Raw genomic sequence first — 25,846 nt, forward strand, 5'->3', positions numbered from 1 at the left:
TGCTGAGTATAAAACACAATTCACCTAAAATAGACAAATTAAGAAACTAAAAGAGTTAGAAAAAAAAAAGAAGTTAAAATCGAATTAGAATAAAAATTAATTAATTAGACTGATATTGATATTTGTTTTCAGTTCCCGGCAACAGCACCAAAAACTTGTTACGAAATTTATACTATGTAAGTGCACACAATCACATTTTGTAATAAAATTGGTAAAATTAAGTATCTTTCTCTAGGACTGAGTTACCAATTACCAACCAATCAATCTTTTAGTTCTATTTGATCAAATAAAATTCAGAATTTTCAAACAAAGAAAATAAACTATTAATAAAATAACAATGAGAATGAATTTAGGACAAATATGATCCTCTAATTTCCACCGTTTACTTCCTAATGCAAGAACTCTATCTTCTTCTCCCTATTCAAATAACAAATTACAAAGTATTTATAATCTAATTAAGAATTATAAATTCAATCTAAATGATAACTCCCCGTAGTTCTATGGTAAAGTTGAATTATGAAGAAAGCATTAAACAATTGCAACTTTAAAGATTGACCAAATAATTTAGATACATTCGTTTTAAATTAAATTTGCATCCAAACAATCAAATCACATCAAATTTTACTTTTTAAATTTCAATTTGATTCATAAATAACAATTATGAATGAAATACTAGTGACTACGATTTTGGTTGGAAATACTACTTTAACTGTGAATTAAATCCTCATCAAAGGTGTCATTCCAATAAAGATATTATTCATCCTTATATATCTATTTTCAATTATAGCCAATGGAGAATTTTAATTGCTGATATTTAATTATAGAGAAATTCTAAAAAGTATTATTGGTGCCTAGCACCCTCCTCGGTGTAATATTACTATTAGTGTAATTATCGGGTCCTATATAACTTAAGAATATAGATTTTAAGAAATATGCTAACCAATCATAGTGCGACACTTATAGAACGTGTTGATCATCAATAATGTCCAATACCAATACTCTTAATTATATAATCATTGATTAAGAGATCAAGTATGAACCCATCAACATTTAATGAAATTGAAAAGGCAGAGTAAATGAATTAAAAGGTTTCTTGACTAAGAAGAAGAATAAAACTGTCTGTTACTTTTACTCCTTGGCTAATGCTTTTCCTTTTTCTTTTTCAAAAGTAATAAAGAAAACTGCTTTTCAAAAAGCAACGAATATTGCGGGGAAAACAACAGCAGCCATTGTTGAATCCTTAAATAATCTGTTTTGTTGTTAGATCATTATAACAATTCAATTCAGTTACTGAGTTTGAGCAAATCATCTTATGGCAGATGTTGTTGTTTCGTTTGTGATTGAAAGGCTTGGAGACTTGGTGACTTCTGAAGCTGAATTCTTGCATGGAATCAAAGGCCAAGTGGGGAAAGCACAGATCAAGCTTCAATGTATGAGTGCTTTCTTAAAAGATGCAGATGCTTGGGTTAGAAATGGTACCGATGAGAGAGTTCGCCTTTTGGTTGTCCAAATCAGAAAAAATTCTCTTGACTTGGAGGATGTTATTGCAACTTATGTCTTCAAAGTGGCTTTGAAGAGGAATGAAGGTGTACTCAAAAGAACTATTAACATCTTAAGAGAGGGAATTGATGTCCACAAAGTTGGATTAGAGATTGAGAGGATCTCATCCAACATTGATACTTGGACTTTACAATTAGAAGCACTTGGTGTAAACAGATCACTTGACAATGCAGCTGAAGCTTCTTCAAGATATGTCCAGAAGCAAAAAGAGTTGAGAAGAGTTGGTAACTCTTTTGACTGAAAAGGAGAACCCTCATAAACATAAGGCGATTTCGATATGTGGGATGGGAGGTTTGGGAAAGACCACTCTTGCCAGAAAGGTCTATCAGCATCCTCAAGTTAGGACTCACTTTGATTGTTCTGCTTGGGCCTCAATATCTCAGCAATGTAATAGACGTGAAGTCTTAGAAGGAATTCTATTTCCTCAATGACAAGGAGAGTTGGGAGCTGTTTCAGAACAAGTACTTCCATGTCGCAACAGATCCATCAAGTAATATACTATACTTCATTCTTTTTGACTCAATAATCATATTATTCCTTCTTATCTTTGCTACCATTTATATTTATACATATTATACATGTCAATCTAGATATCTTTATATATGTTCCTAGTGTGTTAAACAGAGATATCTTTAGTCTTTACGAGTTTGATATATAGGAATATTAGTGCTATATTATCTTTAGTCCCATTACTTAAATCGTTATTCTTTTTGTGCATTTTCAATGGATACATTTAGACTCAAATGATGATGAAAGGAAGAAGGAACTAGCGGTAGAGTAAAAGAGTAAAAACCTTGTTTTTTGTATTTGGCTCGTTATGTCATTTACTCATAGCAGAAGGTTTTATATCGCGAAGAAAAAGTTCTGTGGAAATATTGACTCAAAAAGGTCTCAAACAGGTTATAACATTTCAGATGAAAGGTTACACAATAAGTTGGAATGCCAATTTGAAATCAGTTGTAGCATTATCAACCACAGAGCCTAAGTATATTGCTTGCACTGAAGCTGTAAATGAAACACTCTGGCTCAAGGGAATTACAAAGGAACTTGGTAGTGATTAAAGATCAACACCAATATTCTGACAGTAAAAGTGCATTGCATTTGAGCAGAAACCAAGTCTTCCATGATAAGTCTAAACACATTGATGTTAGACTCCATTTCATCAGAGAAATAATCAATGAAGGCAAGGTTTAAACTCAAAGATCCTACTGCAGTCAATCTATCATACATGCTCACAAAGGCTCTCCCTAGTAGTGACAAGTTCAAGCACTACCTGAACCTACTTTCTATCTTAGTTCTGTAAATTGTTTTTCATATGTATATTAGTAGTCAAGGTGGAGAATCGCTATATTTGTATTGCCTTGCTGATGTTGTAACAGTTAGAGGTAGTTAGTAGTTGTAACAATCATTTCAACTCGGAATTCTTTATATGATCGCAATGTGAAATGATTCTACTACCTCCCACTACCACACCACTACAACTCGGCATTAATTTTTATATGTCTTCCATTCCATTAGGCAAATCATAAAAGCAATCACTTAGTCTTGGCATACCACCATTGCAGAATGGTGAGAAATCTGATTTGCAGCCGCTGAACTCCTCAGAAAAATACAGTTAGAACCACATGAGGCACAGCCACAGTTAGAAAATTGACTTAAGAGAGTAACAAGGAGAGTCAAGTCAACCAATTGAAGATGGGTTCCTTGTTGGAAGTTGCTTATTATGGTGGGCCTACCAATACCAATAATGCTGAATGCCTTTTAGCTACTCCACACATATAGGAATAGGACCACCTCTAAATCACTCTAAGGATAAGAAAAAAAATCAGAGAAAAGAACAAAATAAGCAGCCAATATTGAATACCAACAACACCACTTGGGATAGAAATGCTTAAATGAGTGATCTGTTTTGCTGTTAGATCATATCATACAATTCAATTCAATTTAATTCAGTTCACTTACTGAGAAAAAATCATCAAATGGCAGATGCTGTTGTTTCATTTGTGATTGAAAGAATTGGAGACTTACTAATTGATGAAGCCAAGTTCTTGTATGGAGTTGAAGGCCAAGTGGGGAATGCAAAAATCAAGCTTCAATGTATGAGTGCTTTCTTAAAAGATGCTGATGCTTGGGTTAGGAATGGTACCAATGAGAGAGTTGGCCATTTGATTGTCCAAATCAGAGAAAATTCTCTTGACTTGGAGGATGTTATTGAGACTTATGTCTTCAAAGTGGCTTCCTCTTCTAATCATGGAACTATGAGACGTGCATTGCAATGGTGTGTTCGCATTATTGATGTGTATAAAGTTGTATCAAAGATAAAGGAGATCTCATCCAACATCGATACTTGGACGTCGCAATTAGAAAGATTTGGAGTACAGAGATCAATAGACAAAGCAGATGAAGCTTCTTCAAGCAGCTATGTCCACAAGCAAAAAGAGTTGAGGCAAGTTTATTCTCATGTCGAAGACAATGTTGTTGTCGGATTTGGAAAAGATATTGAAGAGTTGGTAACTCTTTTGACTGAAAAAGAGAACCCTCATATGCATAAGGTGATTTCTTTATGTGGGATGGGAGGTTTGGGGAAGACCACTCTTGCAAGAAAGGTCTATCAGCATCCTCAAGTTAGGACTCACTTTGATTGTTATGCTTGGGTCTCAATATCTCAGCAATGTAACAGGCGTGATGTCTTGGAAGGAATTTTATTTGCTTTCACCTCTCCCACCAAAGAAAGAAGAGAAGAAATCAAAATCATAAGTGATGAAGAATTAGCCAAGGAGCTTTACAACTTTCAGAAACAAAAAAAATGTTTGGTGGTCCTTGATGATATATGGACAACTGCAACATGGGATCTTTTAAAACATGCATTTCCTACTACATCTCAAGGAGGCACATTACATAGCAAGATCTTACTCACTACTCGGAATAAGGTCGTAGCTTTGCATGCCGATCAACATGGTATCGTCCATGAACCTCATTTCCTCAATGAAGAGGAGAGTTTGGAGCTGTTTCACAAAAAGCTACCAAGTAACACATTTCCCTCTTTTCATTTCAATTAACATAATATTCTTCTTTATGTTCATACATACTATAGGTTCTGTATATGTTTTTAAGTCATATTAGTTGTTTCATTCATCTTTTTGTGCATTTTCCATGGATAAATTCAGCTTCAAATGATGATGAAGAAAGGAAGAAAGAACTTGCAGTAGAGATGGTTAGAAGGTGCTCTGGTTTGCCATTAGCCATCATTGTCCTTGCTGGGCTTCTATCTAAGAAACATACCTTATATGAGTGGGAGCTGATGAAAGTAAATGTAATTCGCTGCATCAGTCAAGGTGATCAACAACATGACGGCGACTCAAGATACCGTAGTGTCTTGTGGGTGTTAGGTTTGAGTTACAGTGAGTTACCATCTCACTTGAAGCCTTGTTTTTTGTACTTGGCTCGTTACGGTGAAGATGTCACGATAAGAGTAAAAGAGTTATGTCTTGTACTCATAGCAGAAGGTTTAATATCGCAAAGAATAGGTTCTGTGGGAACTTGGGAGGAAGTGGCATATGATTGGTTGTGTGAGTTGGTGGAGAGGAGTATGATTCAGGTGAAAGAAATGAGTTCAACAGGAAGAAGGATAAAATCATTTTGCATCCATGATCTCATGCGAGATGTTTGCTTGTCTAAAGCTCAAGAAGAAAACTTCCTTCGTTTTATTGATTGGCAGAATAGAAGGGAAGAGCCCATAGAAACAACGGTACGAAGAGTTTCCATCAATAATAGTGGAAAAACTAATTGTAGTGATTTTATTCATATGGTTAGAAATATAGATGGCTCTCTCAGATGCCTTGCTGTAGATGGAGGAATTGAGTATAATTATAAAAGAGTATTGAGACATGCATGCAATCACTTTTTGAAGCTTAGAGTTTTGATTATTGGTCATCAATATAGGTATTCCAGATCTAGTTTGAAGTTGCCAAAAGAAATTGGGAATCTGATCCATCTAAGGCTATTACTTATTCTTAGTTGCCATATTGAAAAGATTCCATCTTCTTTTGGGAATTTAAGATGCCTGCAGAGTTTGAGAGTAAGGAGCAAGAGTGATAAAATACCAAGTTCAATGTGCATGTTGGAGCAACTGAGGCATCTATATCTTATCACTGTAGATGGTAATGGCATAGAATTTGGTAATTTCTTGAGGTCAACTAAGTCTAGAAATTTACAAACATTGGTAGGTATTCGTACTAAGGATCTTCTACTGAGTGATATTCTACAACAGGAGAGTCTCAAAAAATTACGAATTTGTGTGGATGGAAATTTTGAGACATTCTTACACAATCCCCAAACTCTCACATTCACTCGTCTTCTCTCTTTAAAAGTAGACAGTTTAATTGGTGTCACCGCCATAGATATAATTCCCTTGATATTAAGCTGTCCTCATATTTATAAGCTTACCCTGTACTCGCCTATATTAAGATTACCAGAAGTCAACCAATTCTCCCCAAATCTCATCAAGTTACAGTTGAGATTTCTCCAACTTAAGGATGATCCAATGCCAACATTAAAAAAGCTACCACAATTAAGAGTCCTTGTGATTGCCTATGATAGTTTTAGAGGGGATGAGATGGTGTGCTCAAGAGGAGGTTTCCCTCGACTTGAATCTCTTGAGCTTAGTACTCTACATAACTTGAAAGAGTGGAAAGTGGAGGAGAGTGCATTGCCTTCACTTGCCTATTTGCGTATTGAGAAATGCAGGGGATTGAGGAGAGTTCCAAATGGAGTAAGAAACATTGTTACACTCAATGAGATAAAGATACATAATATGCCTAAGAAATTCAAAGAAAGGATGGAGCAAGGAGGAGACGATTTCCACAAAGTCAACCACGTACCCTCACGTGTATTCATGGAATGTGATAAAGGTACATATCTAATCATATCTATCTTTTGTTATTAATTCTATTCTTTTTATTTTTCTATCATTATTTATCTACACTAAATTCCCCAAGTTAATATGGTTATTTTGCTCTTTTATCATTTTGTTTAATATAAAACAAATTACTTTTTTGTATTAAATATTTGAATCTATTTTCACACTATTAATTTTATTTATTTATTTATTTTTCTCTTATTTATTATTGTGTAATTAAAATTTTCAATTATGAAATATAAATACATCCCTTAAAACTACATCCCTTATTTGCTTATGCATTTTTTGTATTGGCATTACTATGAATGCAGATTGATAGAATCTCATATGAAGATTTGGAGGATGCGTTTGCCAATCACCATTCACCAGTGTCTGTTTGCTCAATAATTAATAATGGGAATGTAATGTGTAATATTCGAATTGTGTTGTTGTGTTTTAATTCTTAAATTACTGTCTCTTTCTGTAATTGACAAGAGCTCATGTGCAGAGTGTTATCTTTTGTTCTTCTTCTTCTTCTTGTGTTTTTTGTTCTTCTTCTAATCATAGTCTTAGTATTAAATTGGATTTGATCAGAGTGTTGCAATGCAAGTAAAATAGTCCAATCAACCCAACAACCAAGTGAAACTAAGTCTTCCATATATTGCTGTCAAATGAGTGAACAACAAATTAACAGAGTAGTATACAGCTACGGAATTTTGTTGTTAGAGCTCATTTGCTGAAGAAAGAATGTTGAAGAATATGTAGAGGATGATGCCCAGATGATCATACCTTGCAGGCTTGCCTTTTCTTCAAGAAACGGGCATACACAAGGCAACCAAATATCCTTAGATGATCATACCTTGCAGGCTTGCCTTTCCACACCTCAACAGTTGTTTTGAATTCGATTGCAGATGAAGGGCATCTGTTAATCAAATAGCAGCCGTAAATGTATACACTTGAGAATGACTTTGGCAAACCAGCATGAATAAGCATGCATCTAACTCTTTCGAGTATAGTTCTTTTCATTCTCTCAGCAAGTCCATTTTGCTGAGGGTTTCTAGGTACTGTTAGATGCTTGCCAATTCCAATTTGTTTGCAATATTCTTTAAACTCATCTGCACAAAACTCAAGCCCATTATCTGTCCTCAACTTCTTTACCTTCTTTCCAGTTTGAGTTTCCAACATAGCTCTCAGCTCTTTGAATTTACTTAGTGACTCATTTTTATTTTTCAATATGAAAATCCAAACAAACCTTGAAAAATCATCAATGAAAATCAAGAAATACCTGGCCCCTCCTCTCGATTTTGTTCTTGATGGCCCCCACAAATGTAAGTGTAGATAGTCAACAATTCCTTTGGTTGTGTGTCTCCCAGTGCCAAACTTGACTTTTGTAGCTTTCCCAAGAATGCATTGTTCACACAGCTCCATAGGTTGTATCTGGTCCTTACCAAATACTCCAAGTTTACTCAGAATTTTCAAGCCACCATAGCTTATATGACCCAGTCTCCTGTGCCAAATTAGAGTAGGTTCCTCACTCCTTTGAGCCACTGTATTTGCCTAATTTTTGAATGTATTTCCCTGTAATACATAGATGCCATTCATCACAGTAGCCCTCATGACTACCATAGATCCCTTTGTCACCTTCAATGAGCCATTCTCAACCTTTATTGAGTAACCATCATGATCAAGCATTGCCATCGAGATCAAATTTCTTTTTATTTCTGGGACATGTCTCACATGTTCAAGAACTGTAACTCCCCCACCAGTCATTTGAACCTTCACTGATCCAATTCCAACAATTGGACATGAGTGGTTATCACCTAATTTCACAGAACCACTGTTGATAGTCTTGTAATTTATGAATTGCTTCTTGTCAGGACAAATATGGAAAGAACATCCAGAGTCTATGATCCAACCAGTATCTGACTTGTCTTTAGAGATTACCAACACACTTGCACTGTCATAACCATCACTGTCATCTCCATCAGAAACCACGTCTGCACTTCCATTCTTCTTAGAGTTGTAATCTTTCAGAATTGGGCAATCTTTCTTCAAGTGACTTGTCTTGTTACACAGAAAACATCTTCTCTTGAACTTTTTGTTTCCACTGCTTTGATCCCTGTTCTCCTTCTTTGAACCTTTTCCTCTGACAAAGAGCCCTTCACCAGTATTGTCTTCTTGCTTATCTGCCTTTCTCTTCATCTCCTTTGACATTAGAGCACTCTGAACCTCCTCTAGTGTCAAAGACTCTCTACCATACATCATGGTGTCAACAAAATGCTCATAGCTTTCTGTTGGAAGAGAATTTAAAATAATGATGGTCTGGTCTTCATCCTCCACCTTGATTCCAATATTTTCTAAATCAGGGATCACTTTATTGAAATCATCCAAATGATCTTCAATTTCTTTTCCTGGTGTCATCTTAAAAGAATACAGTTTCTGTTTAAGAAATAACCTGTTTGCCAATGATTTTTTTCATGTACAAGCTCTCCAATTTCTTCCAAACACCAGCTGCTGATTCTTCTTTTGAGATTTCCCTGAGAACCTTGTCACCTAGACTTAAAATAATGGCACTGTGTGCCTTATCAAGAAGCTCTGTTTTCTCCTTTTCTGTTAGATCACCAGGCAAGTTCTTCTCCCCCAATAGAGCATCTGCAGACCGTGTTGAACCAGAAGTGCCCTCATCTTGACACGCCACAACCCAAAGTCATTCTTCCCTGTAAACTTTTCAAGATCGAATTTGACATTCCCCATCTTCTTGCTTGATTGATCACATGGTTCTGACGCTTGAACAGACAGAGCAAATCACCTTTCTTGATTGATCAAGAATTGACTTCAAACAGCTTCAAGATCCATCTTCGATCAACCCCAGCTCTGATACCACTTGTTGGAGATTCAAAGCTCAATCTCACACACCAAGAGAGTTCAATGCACATCTAAGAACACTCCTCAAATCACTTAACCGAAACCAGAAGTTAATACCAATTAGTAAACCAGACTTTTAGAACATAGAATTGAATAATAGTCTCTCTATTTATTGATTTATATATCTGAATTACAAGTAAAGGAATTAAACTCTACATTACAATTACATGGTATTTATAGGAGCTAACTCTTGGTTCAATAGAAACCGACATAGGAGTAACGGTTTTAACTAACCAATTAGTTAGTTAAAACGGTTGCTTATGTGGCATATTACAAAGTCACACCTAATCTAACATTATGCTTTTTGTTTCTTCCTCTAACCATAATCTTAATATTAAATTGGCTTTGATCTAATAACCCGCGAAGCTTTGCCATCCCAAAATCAGAAATGTGAGCATTGTAGAAGTAGAACTCATCATTCTGAGGCTTTATTTATGTCACAGCAATTTAAGACCCTCAAACAAAAAAGCTTGCTAAAGTGCCGTTACTCTCATGAACTCATACTGTTGTTTATGATCTGTCACATGCAAACCAAATTCACACGTGCAAACTAGGAGTTAGTTAGTTGGTTGTTCGGTTTTGACAGTTAATTCTGTTAACTGTCATTTTTGATAGATTTGTATTTTTGTCCATTTTATTTTCAGCTTGTATAAATAGCTTGTCAACTCATTCTTTTTGGTTAAGCCTTGTACATACTCTCTCTCTCATTGTAATTCTCTCCAAGATCAAATAAAACATTCAAGATTATTCAATCTTTTCTTACTTCTGTTCATTGTCTCTTGACTGGTTTTATACCAGTATTGCTGCAACATTGCTACAGCATTGCTGCTGTTAGTTCTGTTGCTTTTGGTTATTGGTTCTTATTGTTCAATCTCGATTGCAAGGTGATCATCGATCACAACAAGTGGGATAAGAGCAAGGTGTTTAGCTCAATCAAGATTGGAACTCAAAGACATCAAGAAACTCAAGAAGATGGCTGCAGCAAGATTTGAAATCGACAAGTTCAATGGAACTAATGATTTCGGGTTATGGAGGATTAAGATGAAGGCATTGCTTGTTCTAATGGAATTTCAGAAGCAATTGATGAAGAGAGTCTCAAAGAAATTGAAGATGAGAAGAAGAGGAAGGAGATAGAAACCAAGGCACATAGTGCTATTCTTCTCAGTCTAGGTGATGAAGTCCTAAGGGAGGTATCTAGTGAAGACAAGGTTGTTGGTTTATGGAACAAACTCAGTTCCATATACTTGAAGAAGTCCCTGGCAAATAAACTGTATTTGAAGAAGAGAATGTACACTCTTAGAATGGATGAGGGGAAAGATTTGAGGAATCACCTAGATGAGTTCAACAAGATCACTCTTGATCTCTGCAACATTGGAGTGAAACAGGAAGAGGAGGATTTGGCAATTATACTGTTGAGCTCTCTGCCAAGATCCTATGAACACTTTGTTGATACTATGCTTTATGGTAAAGAAACTCTAACAATGTCCGAAGTTAAGGCTGCTTTGAATTCAAAAGAAATCTAGAAGAAAACAGAGGACAGTCAAGGTGAAAATGGAGAGGGTTTGTTTGCTAGAGGAAAGACACAAAAGAAAGATTTCAAGAACCAGAGAGGAGGCTACAAGGGAAACCAGAAAACCAAGTCAAAGGAAGACTCGAGGGGAACAACAGACAAGAAGTGTTTTTACTGCAAGAAGGAAGGCCATTTTCGAGATGAATGCTTGGCCTTGAAGGCCAAACTCAAGAAAGAAGGCAGAAAGAACAAAGAGAAAGGAGAAGCTGGTGTTGTAGCAGATGGCTATGAATCTGCAGATGTGTTGGTGGCCTCTAATGCAGATTCTGGTCATGAATGGGTTCTTGATTCCGGATGCTCATTTCACATGTGTCCAATCAAGGAACTATTCAATGATCTTGAAGAAAGAAAGGGAGGAACAATTTTTCTTGGAGACAACAGGGCTTGTCAGATACATGGTACTGGATCAGTCATGCTCAAAATGCATGATGGAGTCAAGAGGAGGATTCAGAATGTCAGGTATGTACCAGACCTCAAAAGAAATTTATTATCAATTGGTGTACTAACTAAAATTGGTTGTAAGGTTGAAATTGATGATAAGTTTCTTAAAGTCATGAAGAATTCCAAAATAGTGATCAAAGGAGAATTTAGAAATGGACTCTTTATCATGATTGGTGAAACTGACTCTGGTTGTGTCAACACAGTTTCATCTAATCATGATATAGATCAAACTAAATTATGGCATCTAAGGCTTGGCCATGTAAGTCAAAGAGGTCTGTTGGAATTAGAAAGGCAAGGAATTCTTAAGGGTAAACTTGGTGGTAAGCTTGATTTTTGTGAAGAGTGTATTTATGGAAAATGTTGCAGGCAAAAATTCAGCACTGGGAAACACACTACCAAGGAGCCACTTGGGTACATACACTCAGATCTGTGGGGTCCATCTAAGGTGACAAGTTTGGGAGGGTCAAGCTACTTTCTGAGTATTGTAGATGATTACTCAAGAAAGGTTTGGGTGCACTTGCTCAAAACCAAAGATGAGGCTTTCAAGACTTTCAAGGAATGGAAAACATTGGTTGAAAACCAATCTGGCAAGAAAATTAAGAAGCTAAGAACAGACAATGGCTTAGAATTTTGCTCTAAACAGTTTACAAACTACTGCAAAGAAACTGGTATTGGAAGGCACAAATCTGCACCAAGGACACCACAGCAGAATGGCTTGGCTGAGAGGATGAATAGAACTCTTATTGAAAGAGTTAGATGCATGCTGAAGGGTGCTGGTTTGGAGAGAAAGTTTTGGGGAGAAGCTGTCAAAACAGCTTGCTACCTGGTAAATAGAAGCCCATCTGCTGCAATTGAGTTTAAAACTCCACAAGAAATGTGGACAGGTCAGGTTCCTACTTTAGAGAATCTGAGAGTTTTTGGCTGTATTGGATATGTGCATGTCAAACAAGACAAATTGCAACCTAGAGCAATTAAATGCATGTTCATTGGGTACCCTGATGGAGTTAAAGGGTACAAACTCTGGTGCTTAGAAACTGGTTTTAAGAAGTGCATAGTGAGCAGGGATGTGGTTTTTAATGAGAAGGCAATGGCCATGAAACCAGAAGACAAAACTGAGACTAGCATTGAGGCTAGACAGGTTCATGTTGAAGTCAGATCAGATGCAAGAACCAGTGAAAATGCTGATCAGGAAGTTGAAGAAGAGACTGATCAACCACAAGATAGCTCACTTGACAACTATCAACTTGCCAGAGATAGAACTAGAAGGGAATCAAGAGCACCAGCTAGGTTTGGATTTGCAGATTACACTGCACATACTTTAACCATAGCTAGTGAAATAGAAAATGTTGAACCTGCAACCTATGATGAAGCCATAAACTGCAAGAACAAAGACAAATGGTTGCAGGCCATTGATGAAGAAAAACAATCCCTGTTAAAGAATAAAACATGGACTGTTGTTAGAAAACCAGAAGGATGCAAACTGGTTAGTTGCAAATGGATTTTTAGGGAAAAGGAGGGTCTGTCAAGTGTTGATTGCAAGAGATATAAGGCTAGACTTGTGGCAAAGGGGTTTACTCAAAGAGAAGGGGTAGACTTCAATGAAATTTTCTCACCTGTTGTGAAACAGGCCTCAATTAGAGCAATAATGGCCAAGGCTGCATCTGAAGATCTAGAAATCGAGCAAATGGATGTGAAGACTGCCTTTCTCAATGGAAAATTAGATGAAACCATCTACATGAAGATGCCAGAGGGCTTTGATGAAGACAAGGACAAAGTATGCTTGCTACAGAAGTCCTTGTATGGGTTGAAACAAGCTCCTAGGCAATGGAATCTCATGTTTGATGATTTCATGCTGAAAAGTGGTTTCACTAAAAGTGCCTATGACCCCTGTGTATATTTCAATGATACACTCTTTCTTCTCCTGTATGTTGATGACATACTGCTGATAGGGAAAAGCAAGAGTGAAATCAAAGAAATGAAGGCACTTCTAAACTCAGAATTTGAGATGAAAGATCTAGGAAAGGCTAAGAAAATCCTAAGAATTGAAATAAGAAGGAATAGACCTGAGTCCCTGACTCTGACACAAGGAAATTACCTTAGAAAGGTACTGCAGAAGTTCAAGATGGACAGCTCAAAACCTGTGTCAACTCCATTAGCTGCTCACTTCAAACTGTCTAAAGATCAAGCACCCAAAACAGAACAAGACAGAGAGCTAATGGATTCAATTCCATATGCCAGTGGGGTTGGAAGCTTAATGTATGCTATGGTCTGTACCAGGCCAAACATAGCATATGCAATGAGCATTGTGAGTAGGTTCATTGCAGACCCTGGAGAGAAGCATTGGGATGCACTAAAGTGGATCATGAGATACATCAAAGGTACTCTTGACCTAGGCCTCACCTACAGCAAAAGCTACAATCCAGAAATTCAAGTTTCAGGCTATGTTGATTCAGACTATGCAGGCTGCATAGACACAAGAAGATATATTACTGGTTATGTCTTCACAATGCAAGGAGGATGTGTGAGTTGGAAGGCAAACCTTCAAAAGGTTGTAGCATTGTCCTCAACAGAAGCTGAGTACATGGGTGCTACTGAGGCTATCAAAGAAGCAATTTGGCTAAAGGGTCTAGCAAAGGAGATGGGTTTCGAGACAAAAGATGTCACAGTATTCTGTGACAACCAGAGTGCTCTTCACCTAATGAAGAACCCTATGTTTCATGAGAGATCAAAACATATTGACATTAAGGTGCACTTCATTAGGGACATAATCTCAAACAAGGAAGTTCAAGTTCAGAAAATACACACTAATCACAATCCTGCAGACATGTTCACCAAGGCAGTGCCTCATGCCAAATTCAAACACTGCCTCGATCTGCTTCACATTGCAGGCTGAGATTAATTTTTGTTCAGGTTTTTGAGGGGTTCAATTATCTGTTGATCCTCTTGGTTATGTGTGTCAGATCAAGGAGGATTTGTTGTTTTATGATCTGTCACATGTAAACCAATCTCACACGTGCAAAATAGAAGTTAGTTAGTTGGTTGTTCGGTTTTGACAGTTAATTCGGTTAACTGTTATTTTTTGATAGTTTTGTATTGTTTTGTTCCTTTTATTTCAGCTTGTATAAATAGCTTGTTAACTCATTCCTTTTGGTTAAGCCTTGTACATACTCTCTCATTGTAATTCTCTCCAAGATCAAATAAAACATTCAAGATTATTCAATCTGTTTTTCTCACTTCTGTTCATTGTCTCTTGACTGGTTTTGTACCAGTATTGCTGCAACATTGCTACAGCATTGCTGCTGTTAGTTCTGTTGCTTTTGGTTATTGGTTCCTATTGTTCAATCTCGATTGCAAGGTGATCATCGATCACAACACATACACAAGCAACCTATTGATTATTCTCATCACAATATCCAATCAACCCAACAAGATTCTTGTGATGAGTATGGCGTATAACATTCACTTCAACTTAATTTTGTTTGTCCTTTTAAAACTACTCCACAAGATCGTCTCCCCAACTCATCCTCGAACCCTTTCAGTGGCTTCAATGCTCTGACTAAGTCTCACAATGTTTGATGACATTCTCTTGTAAAGAGTAGCATAAGAAACCAAGTAACATGGCTCTCCCATCAACATGACACTAATGACAATTGGCATGCCACGCCATGCCACCACTGTAAAATGGTGAGAAATCTGGTTTGCAACCACTGAACTCGTTAGTTAAATCAACGAAAGAGAGCCCGATTTGGCATTTACTGTATAAAGTTTTATCATCTTTGAGCTTGCAGATACTGTTAAAGCAACATGAGCCCCAGTCCATTCCAGTCACATCTATATCTTGGCAGATACCATTGGAAAAGTGAGTCAATATATGAGTAGGTGATAGTGTAACAGTAGGATTAATCTATATTTCTATAATAGTGTCACTGTCTTCATTTGCTAGAAAAATTAAAAGAGAGGGTGGAACTTCCTTGTCAGATTTATATTAAATAATTTTTTTATATTAATTAATTGATTTATAATTTCAGCTATAAAACTATATATAATACAATTATAAAAAGCAGCCATTGTTGAATATGCATGCTAATCTAGCTACTATTTCCTCCATCAAAGGACAACCACCAATCAACTTAAAATAATAAGAATAATTATAATTTGTTAGAACTTACCAAAACCAATTGACCAGTTGCTTAAAATAAATTGCTTTAAGTAAATTAATATAATTTAGTTTGTCTTTTACATATGATACAACCCCTTAGGCAATGTGAAGAATATGATATTCTTTTAGCTACTCCCACCAACTATGCATTAAACAAAAGCAAAATGACAAATTGTTTAATTTTAGTTTTCTCTTACAAGGAACATTGAGTTAACAGCAAACATAATTCATTTAGGTAGAATATTTAAAGATCTGTTTCTTAGTTGTTAGATCATATCATATCACACAATTCAATTCTGTTGTAGATCATATGGCAGATGCTGTTGTTTCGTTTGTGATTGAAAGGCTTGGAGACTTGGTGATTTCTGAAGCTCAATTCTTGGGTGGAGTTGAAGCCCAAGTTGGGAATGCACAGATCAAGCTTCAATGTATGAGTGCTTTCTTAAAAGATGCAGATGCTTGGGTTCGTAATGGTGATGAGAGAGTTCGCCTTTTGGTTGTCCAAGTCAGAGAAAATGCTTATGCCTTGGAGGATGTTATTGAGACTTATGTCTTCAAAGTGGCTTCTAGTCATGGATCTATCAAACGTGCATTAAAATGGTGTATTTGCATCTTCAGAGAAGGAATTGATGTCCACAAAGTTGGAACAGAGATTGAGAGGATCTCATCCAACATTATTAATTGGACTTTAGAATTAGAAGCACTTGGAGTACAGAGATCAATACACAAAGCAGATGAATCTTCTTCAAGCAGCTATGTCCAACAGCAAAGAAAGTTGAGGCAAGCTTATTCTTTTGTTGAAGACAATGTTGTTGTCGGATTTGATAAAGATATCCAAGAGTTGGTTACGCTTTTGACTGAAAAAGAGAACCCTCATAAGCATAAGGTGATCTCTGTATGTGGGATGGGTGGTTTGGGCAAAACTACTCTTGCAAGAAAGGTCTATCAGCATCCTCATGTCAGGACTCACTTCGATTGTTATGCTTGGGCCTCAATATCTCAGCAGTGTAATACACGCCAAGTCTTGGAAGGAATTCACTTTTCTTTCACTTCTCCTACATATGCACAAAAAAATCACATAAAAAACTTAAGTGATGTTGAATTAGCAAGGGAGCTTTACAACTTTCAGAAACAGAAAAAATGTTTGGTGGTTCTTGATGATATATGGACCACAACAACATGGGATCTTCTAAAACATGCATTCCCTACTACTACTCAAGGAGACACATTGCATAGCAAGATCTTACTCACTACTCGGAACAAGGATGTAGCTTTGCATGCCGATCGACATGGTTTCATCCATGAACCTCATTTGCTCAATAAAGACGAGAGTTTGGAGCTGTTTCATGAAAAGTACTTCTGTGTTGGAGCAGATCCATCAAGTAATATATTTCACTCTTTTTAACTCAATCATCGTGATATTCTTTTTTTTTAATCTTTTTATTTATATATACATGTACTTGTCAATAAACTAGCATCAATTTGATAGGTTGCTAATTATTCTAATTCATATTAGTTCTTCCTTTAATTTATTGAAAAATATATGTAGCATTAGTGAGACATGATCTAAGAAGCAGACCTCAATTTAACTATAGTTTATGCATATGTTTGACATGATAATAATCCACTACTATGTTCCATTACTTAAATCATAATTCTTTTTGTGGATCTCACTGGATATATAAATTTAGACTCAGATTATGATGAAGAAAGGAAGAAAGAGGTAGCGGTAGAGATGCTTAGAAAGTGCTCTGGTCTGCCATTAGCCATCATTGTGCTTGCTGGGCTTCTATCTAATTCGCTGCATTGGGAGCAACTGAAAGCAAATGTAATTCACTGCATTGGTCAAGGTGATCAAAAACATGATGACGACTCAAAATACAGTAGTGTTCGGGGGGTGTTAGGTTTAAGTTACAGCGAGTTACCATCTCATTTGAAGCCTTGTTTTCTGTACTTGGCTCGTTATGCTGAAGATGTCCCAATAAGAGTAAAAGAGTTATGTCGTATACTTATAGCAGAAGGTTTAATATCGCGAAGAATAGGTTCTGTGGGAACTTGGGAGGATGTGGCATATGATTGGTTGTGTGAGTTGGTGGAGAGGAGTATGATTCAGGTCAAAGAAATGAGTTCAACAGGAAGAAGGATAAAATCACTTTGCATTCATGATCTCATGCGAGATGTGTGCCTGTCTAAAGCTCAAGAAGAAAACTTCCTACATTTTATAGATTGGCGAAATAGAAGGGGAGAGCCAATAGAAACAAAGGTACGAAGAGTTTCCATCTATGGTAGTGAAAGTAATAATTGTAGTGATTTTATTCATATGGTTGGAAATATAGATGGCTCTCTCAGGTGCCTTGCCGTAGATGGTGGAGGAATTCAGTATAATTATAAAAGAGTATTGAGACATGTATGCAATCACTTTTCGAAGCTTAGAGTTTTGATTATTGTTCATGAGCGTGTGGATCCAAGTTCTACTTTGCAATTGCCTAAAGAAATTGGGAATCTGATCCATCTAAGGCTATTAAGTATTCTTAGTTGCGAGATTGAAAAGATTCCATCTTCTTTTGGGAATTTAAGATGCCTGCAGACTTTGAGAGTAAGGACCCAGAGTGATGTCATAATACCAAGTTCAATGTGCAAGTTGGAGCAACTGAGGCATCTATATTTTATCCCTCTATTTGATGTTGGCATGAAATTTGGTAATTTCGTGAGGTCAACTAAGTCTAGAAATTTACAAACATTGGTAGGTATTCGTACCAAGGATCTTCTATTGAGTGATCTTCTACACTTGGAGAATCTGAAGAAATTAAAAATTTGTGTGAATGGAAATTTTGACACATTCTTACACAATCCCCAAACTCTCACATTCACTCGTCTATTTTCGTTACAAGTGACAAATTGTAATACTAGCAACAAGATAGATATTGTTCCTTTGATATTAAGCTGTCCTCACATTTATAAGCTTGTAGTGTTTTCGTATATAGTAAGGTTACCAGAGGTCAACCAATTCTCCCCAAATCTTATGAAGTTAAAGTTGAGTTCTCTCAGACTTGAGGATGATCCAATGCCAACATTAGAAAAGCTACCAAAATTAAGAGTCCTTATAATTGACTATGATAGCTTTATAGGGGATGAGATGGTGTGCTCAAGAGGAGGTTTCCCCCGACTTGAATCTCTTAGGCTTGAGCTTCTAATTGGCTTAAAAGAGTGGAAAGTAGAGGAGAGTGCATTCCCTAGACTTGGCTATTTGAGCATTCGCGCGTGCATGAGATTGAGGAGAGTTCCAGATGGAGTAAGAAACATTGTTACACTCAACGAGATAAAGATATCTTTAATGCCTAAGAAATTCAAAGAAAGAATGGAGCAAGGAGGAGACGATTTCCACAAAGTCAACCACGTACCATCACGTGTATTCATCAATTGTGATGAAGGTACATATCTAATCATATTTATCTATCTATCTTTTGTTATTAATTCCATTCTTTTTATTTTTCTATCATTATTTATCTACACTAAAATTCCCCAAGTTAAGATGGTTATTTTGCTCTTTTATCATTTTGTTTTATACATACATAATTATTTTATTATTTTCTTTTATGTTTTTGTAGTGAATTGAAAAACAAATTATTTTCTTAATATATATATATAATAATAGGAGTAATTAAATTGTATACCCTATAAATAGTTAATTAACAATCAAAATTTGATGAGTAATTTTTAATTATATTATTTGTCCACACTCCCTATAAATATTATTTGTTTTTACACAAACACACCATTTGGTTATTAGGATTACAAAAACACACCATTTGTTTTTATTAATATAGACTTATCCATTAGTTTTTGACTATTTATTTTTAGTTTAGGATTACTTTGAATATATATTGTGAAGAATAATATTTATACAGTATGTAAAATATATCTATTTTCTCATGACTTATTAGATTACATATATCCTAAATGGTGTCAAAGCAACCATAATTTGACATGTCTAATGTCTAAACATGTTATTACTATGAATGAATGAATAAATGCAGATTCAGATTGAGAGGATGAGTAAGCTATATATGAAGGAATTAAAGTGGGAGAATATCATATTAACATTTGGAGGATGTGTTTGCCACTGCCAATCACCAGTGTCTGTTTATTCAATAATTAATATTTGGAATCATGATGTTTTCTGTAAATTGACAAGAGCTCATGTGCAAAATGTTTCAGCTCACTCTTAAAGATGTTTCCTGGATATCTTTTGTTTTTGTGTACTTCTGTTGATGTTTTGTAATTGTTTTTGTAAGCTATGTCATATTTTTGTAAGCTAGCTAGCTAGCTTCGTCAATTTCTAAATTTCTCCTAGAAAACCATGAAAAATGTAATTTATTTTTCCATTTATTTTTAGTATGGTGGTCTTTTAATATTAACCCACTATTGTTCCTTCAATATCTGATGTGAAACTTGTGCTTGACTAAAGCTCAAGATGATAACTTTTTACATTTTATTGATTGGAGGAATAAAGGGCAAGACTCAAAAACAAGTATTGAGACAGATTTACAAACTTTTGGGAAAGAAATTGGGAATCTGATCTACCTAAGTTCACTAAGTATTCTTTATTGACAGATCAATTCTCTTTTCGAAAAACAAGGAGCCATCAATTGTTGAATATGCTTTACTTACACCATGCACCAAACCAACCAACCCCAAAGCAAAACCAAATATTGCTTTTACTTTTTTAAAGACATTATTTGAAGTTTGAACTGTCGAGCATTTACAGAAAAAAAAAAGTTGAGAGTGGCTGATCTTACTTACTTGTTGGTGAAGTGTAAAGATTTGAGTTTGTTCGGAGAAGAATTGAGGAGAACCAAGAGAACTAAGAACAAACACTGGAGAACATATTAGAGGTGTTCTCAAAATTCTTGTTTCTTTTAACTCAGTTTTCTATCCAAGAAAACAAACTCAAACACTCTTTAAGTGATGATGCCAAACAGGACCCTATTCATTTGAAAATATTACCCAAAATCTCTTCATTGCAGGACATAATGAGTATAAATTTTCCTATAGCTGATAGCAAAGCAAATACTTAAGGTCATTCTCACCAATAACCTTTGCAGGAACATGAACCATTCTTAAAATGATGGAAGCGACTTGAATCTCTTAATATGATTTCATGTTCAATAATCTTGGATATATAAGTCATGGCATTGTGGCAATCACCACAAACACGTATATTCTTGGTGATACGAATAGGTGTACCAAGTGGAGTTGTCAGAATGGCATAGGCAAGAGCCAACTTCTCACTATGTTCAAAGAGAAGATCACCTTTTTCCTCATCATCCACATCATGGAGTGCAAAACTGGTTTCTGGGACATACCCGATGGCTTTAATGCGCTCTATCAAGCTTGCAAGCAATTCATATATTTGTTGGGATCGAGGATGTCGCCTATCTCCTACAAAAAATGTTGTAGTCCCTTCCTTTCCTTGAACCCAACTACAACCCGGCCTCTTCTTGATCCCTGTATGTTTCATCATATATCTAATTCTAGCAACATCTTTCCATCGATTAGCATTGGCGTACATGTTTGATAACAAAGTATAGGATCCATCATTCTGCAAATCCAATTTTGACAACCTATTTGCAGCATATTCCCCAACCTCAACATTTCCATGAATCCTACAACCACTAAGTAATGAAAACCAAACTATCGGAGTTGGTTCCATAGGCATGTCACTAATAAGCTTCAAAGCTTCACACAAGCGACCAGCACGGCCCAAGAGATCAACCATGCAAGCGTAGTGTTCTGCCGTAGGAGTAACACCATAATCCTTGGTCATGTCACTAAAATATCTTATTCCCTCATCAATTAATCCAGAATGGCTACAAGCGTATAGGAGAACGACAAAAGTGACACCATCCGGCACCATACCTACTTTTCTCATATCATCAAACACCTGAAGAGCTTCTTTACCATGACCATGCATGCCATAACCAGCCATCAATGATGTCCATGAAACAAAATTCTTGAGTTTCATCTTGTTAAACACAACTTGAGCATCACCAATGTCTCCAGATTTGCAATACATATCAATAAGGCAATTAGACACAAAAGGTGTCGTGGAATCATGTTCATTGCGAATTACATAGGCATGAATTTCTTTACCGAATCTTAGTGCCCCTAAATGAGCACATGCCATCAAAGCACAAGACATGGTGAAAGCATTAGGCCTTTGGTAGTTATGTTGACCAAGCATTTGGTGAAATAGAAGTAACGCATCATTGGCTTCCCCATGTTGAGCATACCCACCAATCATGACTGTCCAACTCACCACATTTTTTTCCTTCGGTTCTATAAGATCAAACATCTTTCGTGCCATTTTGAGACCTTTGCATTTAGCATACATGTCAATTAGACCATTAATAATCATTAAATCTTCCTCTTGATCTTTCATGTCTTGGTTTAGAACACATTTTATGGCATAACAATGAGCCTCCTTTCCCTGAAGTAATGCTCCTGCAGATGCACAACCTGACAAAAGAGACACAAGGGTAACAACATTTGGATCAATACCACAACCTAGCATTTGTCGAAATACATTCAATGCTTCATAACCTAAACCTCGTTGAGCAAACCCTGCAATTACTGCACTCCATGTCACAACATTCAATTCAATTTTCTCATTACTCATCTTTTCAAATAAGCCAATAGCATCTTCAAATCTACCAACATGAGAATACGCTGTAACCATAGCATTCCACGATACCACATCCCTAACCTTCATTTGCCCAAAAACTTTGTCAGCCTCATCCATCAACTCACACTTGGAATACATGTCCACAATGGCATTACCCACATAGACATCTTCATTAAAACCATTTCGGACAGCAAAACCATGAACTTCCTTACCCCACATTGATAAACCCATAGAGCCACAAACAGGAAGGATATTCACTAGACTAAAAGCATTAGGGCGTGCACTAAGATCCTTCATCATTCGACCAAACATATTCAATGCATTCTTTGATTCACCATTTTGGGAATAAGCTGACACGATCGAGTTCCACGAAACAACATCACCTATTCCTCTGTTGAACACTTCATCAAACATTTTTTGTGCATTTCCCAAAGCACTACAACGACCATACATAGTGACCAGAGCATTACAAACAAACACATTTCCATTAAACCCACTTGAGCATACTACAGCGTGGACTGAAGCGCCTAGCCGAAATGAGGAAAGTTCACCACAAGCTTTAAGAACAAAAGGAAATGTGTAATGGTCAGGCCTCCACCCAAGTCTGTGCATTTGAAGGTGCAGTACAAGGACTTCATTTGGCAAACCAGAGCGAATTGCACGCCTCATCAACGCATTCCACCAAAATAGAGAATATGGCAACGGCTCAAGGCGCTCAAGCAGTTTCGTGGCATATGCTGGAGCATTGCATGTTATGTAGGCACCAATAAGATCTGTGAGACAGTGTGCTAGGCCAAGTACCAAGATTTTTTGGTGAGTTAGCTTGGCCTGAATCAAATACTTGCATTCCTTCAATAAGGAAGTTGTTATCTGAAGAGTACCTGAGGCTGCCCCAGTGTAGAAGGCCTTCGGGGTAGTAGCCATAAATCTCAAAACGTTAAGGTTTCGACAAATTGAGAAAAATGGCATACTAGTCAATTTCCTTCATTGTTATAACTTATATTTTGTGATTATTGCCAAAAGAACAGAATTCACACACAAAACTCAGCTTTCTCATCAACTACGCTAATTGCTCTGCCAAAGTCATTTTCCATACTACATTTGAGTGGCCCCCGGTTGAGCTAGTGTGTTAAGGGGTAGAAGCTCCAAAAGGTGAATTCAATTCAGGCATGTTTGGTGGGGCTTTTTGCACTTTTTCTTCCCACTTTTGGTTTTTCAATCAACTCTTGAATTGAGAGAAGAAAACCAATCATTTTTCCCAGAAGCTTACCAACTCTTAACTAGCAAAAGTAAAGAGTAAAAACAGAGAAGCTGAAAACTTATTATACACATAATCATCATCATGATGTGCAATTAATTCATCTTATAATAACAGAGTATATCATCCACTAGAGACAGATTATATCATCTTTTCCTTCTAATGTTTTTTTTTTTTATTGAAAAGAAAAATTATAAACATATATTAGTAGCACATAATACAAATCAGTTTAGAACAATATAATATTCACATAAGAAAAGATTAAAATCTAACTAGGAATGCAAAACTATAAAGTATTAACTACTCTATACAGCTATAAAAAATTATAAACATATTTTAGTAGCTCATAATACAAATCAGCTTAGAACTGAACCATTTACGGTAAAAGAATATATAAATAATAATAATAAAAAAAAAGAGTAGAGAGTGGTTGATGTTACTTACTTGTTGTTGGTGCAGCAGAAAGTTTTGAGTTTGTTTGGAGAAGAATTGAGGAGAAACAGTTTAAGGGTTTTGAGTTTAGGTTGAAGAAGAAGAAGAAGAAAAAAAAGTCCGTACAAATAAGGGGAAATGACATTTATTGATTTTCCAAGTTTTTTTTTCTTTTTTCCATCTGATTAATTTCAAGCTATTTACTTAAAATATCCTATAATTTAGCATAGTTATTAAAATTGGTCATATATGGCCACTTTACTAATTTCCCAAAACTACCCCACATTTCAAATCCCATCTCAGCCTCTCTCTTCCTCTCTCTTAACTTACCTACACTCACGGCAACCAACCCCATCATCCCCAACGCGCAGCAGACGTCGTCGCTCAACCCACGGTCATCCACGGTAAACCCAGGACCGTCGACGCTCAACCTCGACCGTCAACGCTCAATCGGCGACCACTCCGAGGCGACCTGAAGCGAAAATGGGATTCGGATCCGTCCGTGAATGGAGAAGAGGCGTTTCAGATCTGGTGAAGAAGATGGTGAAGGTCCGATGGTCCGACTTAGGGGTCCGATGGTCCGACTTAGAGGTTTGATGCACACTATCAATCGGACTATCGGACCCCCCAAAAATTGATTGGTCTGATGCTCGGACCGATGGGTCCGATGGTCTTGTCCTTGGGTCCGATGGAATTGGGAGTCCGATGGTCTTGACGAGTATGTTGTTCTTGGATCAGACCAATGTAAAGTCGGTACCGTGCGATCTCGATCGGAGTGGTTATGTGGGTCTCCGTCGGAGGCATCTCGGTTGGAGGTGGCGGTCGTCTCGGTCGGAGGTGGGGGTCGTCTCGTGGTGGGAAGTGGGGGTCGCGCAGTTCGGTTCAGGCGAAGTGGGTAGAGAGAGTTTGTTTGAGAAAGAGAGAAAAAGGGTTAGAAATTATGAGGGTATTTTAGGGGTTTTGGTAAAAGTATCCTATTTTTAAAATTACCTTAATTATTGGTTCTCCTAACCAATTATCCCTTATAAAATGCATAAAAAGTCAAATTTCCCTTTTCAAATTTGTAGGAAGGAGCCACGTGTCTTTCCTTGAAATAGAAAATTGTAGTAAAAGCATGGCACGTGCGTTTCACGTGCTGTGTAATACACTTAAGTGATTAATTTCTTAGTTTAATTTTCTTTGACAATTGTTTACATTGTTGCAGTTTAAAACATTCTACAAAATTTTAAAAATCTTGAAAGAATTTAACATGCTGAAAGTAGGGTTTAAAATTCAAATAATCTATTTTATATTGTATAAATTAAAAGCGTTTCATGTATATTGTGTAATATACTGTTTGAATCTTATTTTCAGCATGTTAAATATTTTTAAATTTTTCTGAATGTATAAATTAAAAGCGTTTCATGTGTAATACACTCGTTTCGGCCGTCTTACAATAGAATTTCAAAATCTCGTGGAGTGATTTTTGTTTTGCTTTACAAGCAATCTTCTTGACGTTCGGCATTTTGTTCTCTTCTTTTTCAGTTGAACACTACACAACCACAACAAAATTCCCCTTTTCTTCTCTTTTTTTTAAATACGTCAAAATGCCACACCAATAATCTAGCAACACCTCAATTGATCCAAAAAAACACAACAATAATTCCAATGATAATTCAATCTGCCCGAAACTACTAATCTTCCTAAATCACACCAAATATTCACAATCACACCAAAAATTCCAACACTTCACCAATGATTCGACTAACAATCAAATTCCTTCCAAGCCACCCTAAGCAAACAATTTTATACCACTACACCAAACAATTTTTATTATGTTTTCTTCTTATTTAAAATTCTATCTATATATTAATATTTTTTTTTTCTCACAATTTCGGAACCTTGAGCGTTTGGAGGCCGAGGCGCTAGCCTGCCTACCC

The 25,846-nt window shown here is 36.4% G+C and overlaps 4 protein-coding genes across 7 annotated transcripts; 3 read left to right on the forward strand and 1 right to left on the reverse strand.

The window, feature by feature from the left end:
- The first annotated feature begins 1,270 nt into the window (after positions 1 to 1,270).
- On the forward strand, positions 1,271 to 2,161 carry LOC133035188 (putative disease resistance protein At1g50180). Its single transcript, XM_061111038.1, has 2 exons — positions 1,271 to 1,708; positions 1,806 to 2,161. Exons 1-2 carry the CDS (start codon positions 1,313 to 1,315, stop codon positions 1,989 to 1,991), a joined length of 582 nt encoding a protein of 193 aa, XP_060967021.1. The 5' UTR covers positions 1,271 to 1,312; the 3' UTR covers positions 1,992 to 2,161.
- On the forward strand, positions 1,275 to 6,987 carry LOC115720557 (putative disease resistance protein At1g50180). Its single transcript, XM_061111032.1, has 4 exons — positions 1,275 to 2,050; positions 2,298 to 4,587; positions 4,728 to 6,470; positions 6,790 to 6,987. The coding sequence occupies exons 2-4, from the start codon at positions 3,540 to 3,542 to the stop codon at positions 6,792 to 6,794; spliced, it is 2,796 nt and encodes a 931-aa protein (XP_060967015.1). The 5' UTR covers positions 1,275 to 2,050; positions 2,298 to 3,539; the 3' UTR covers positions 6,795 to 6,987.
- An 8,645-nt stretch (positions 6,988 to 15,632) lies between these two features.
- LOC115719526 (putative disease resistance protein At1g50180) lies at positions 15,633 to 19,896 on the forward strand. The gene is made up of 3 exons (XM_030648606.2): positions 15,633 to 16,934; positions 17,244 to 18,983; positions 19,590 to 19,896. The coding sequence occupies exons 1-3, from the start codon at positions 15,863 to 15,865 to the stop codon at positions 19,598 to 19,600; spliced, it is 2,823 nt and encodes a 940-aa protein (XP_030504466.2). The 5' UTR covers positions 15,633 to 15,862; the 3' UTR covers positions 19,601 to 19,896.
- On the reverse strand, positions 16,468 to 24,415 carry LOC115719528 (pentatricopeptide repeat-containing protein At5g16860). 4 transcript variants are annotated; one of them, XR_009686453.1, is made up of 3 exons: positions 23,940 to 24,415; positions 20,356 to 23,517; positions 16,468 to 16,607 (listed from the first exon to the last, which is right to left on the reverse strand). XR_009686453.1 is itself a non-coding variant. In XM_030648609.2 (2 exons), the coding sequence occupies exon 2, from the start codon at positions 23,204 to 23,206 to the stop codon at positions 20,639 to 20,641; it is 2,568 nt and encodes an 855-aa protein (XP_030504469.2). In that variant the 5' UTR covers positions 23,207 to 23,462; positions 23,940 to 24,415; the 3' UTR covers positions 20,010 to 20,638. The 4 variants fall into 4 exon arrangements, 3 of the variants coding, with proteins under 3 accessions (XP_030504469.2, XP_030504467.2, XP_030504468.2); XM_030648609.2 differs by lacking the exon at positions 16,468 to 16,607 and having other exon boundaries at positions 20,010 to 23,462; XM_030648607.2 differs by lacking the exon at positions 16,468 to 16,607 and having other exon boundaries at positions 20,010 to 23,517.
- Between the last annotated feature and the right edge of the window lie 1,431 nt (positions 24,416 to 25,846).

The sequence above is a fragment of the Cannabis sativa genome, chromosome 2 (genome assembly GCF_029168945.1).
Source record: "Cannabis sativa cultivar Pink pepper isolate KNU-18-1 chromosome 2, ASM2916894v1, whole genome shotgun sequence".
NCBI lineage: Eukaryota > Viridiplantae > Streptophyta > Magnoliopsida > Rosales > Cannabaceae > Cannabis > Cannabis sativa.

Coding starts and splice junctions, on each gene's coding strand:
- LOC133035188 (XM_061111038.1), top strand. CDS start 1,313: ATGGCAGATGTTGTTGTTTCGTTTGTGATTGAAAGGCTTGGAGACTTG. Junction 1,709..1,805: donor TACAATTAGAAGCACTTGGT/GTAAACAGATCA, acceptor TTGACTGAAAAG/GAGAACCCTCATAAACATAA.
- LOC115720557 (XM_061111032.1), top strand. CDS start 3,540: ATGGCAGATGCTGTTGTTTCATTTGTGATTGAAAGAATTGGAGACTTA. Junction 4,588..4,727: donor GTTTCACAAAAAGCTACCAA/GTAACACATTTC, acceptor GGATAAATTCAG/CTTCAAATGATGATGAAGAA.
- LOC115719526 (XM_030648606.2), top strand. CDS start 15,863: ATGGCAGATGCTGTTGTTTCGTTTGTGATTGAAAGGCTTGGAGACTTG. Junction 16,935..17,243: donor TGTTGGAGCAGATCCATCAA/GTAATATATTTC, acceptor ATATAAATTTAG/ACTCAGATTATGATGAAGAA.
- LOC115719528 (XM_030648609.2), bottom strand. CDS start 23,206: ATGCCATTTTTCTCAATTTGTCGAAACCTTAACGTTTTGAGATTTATG.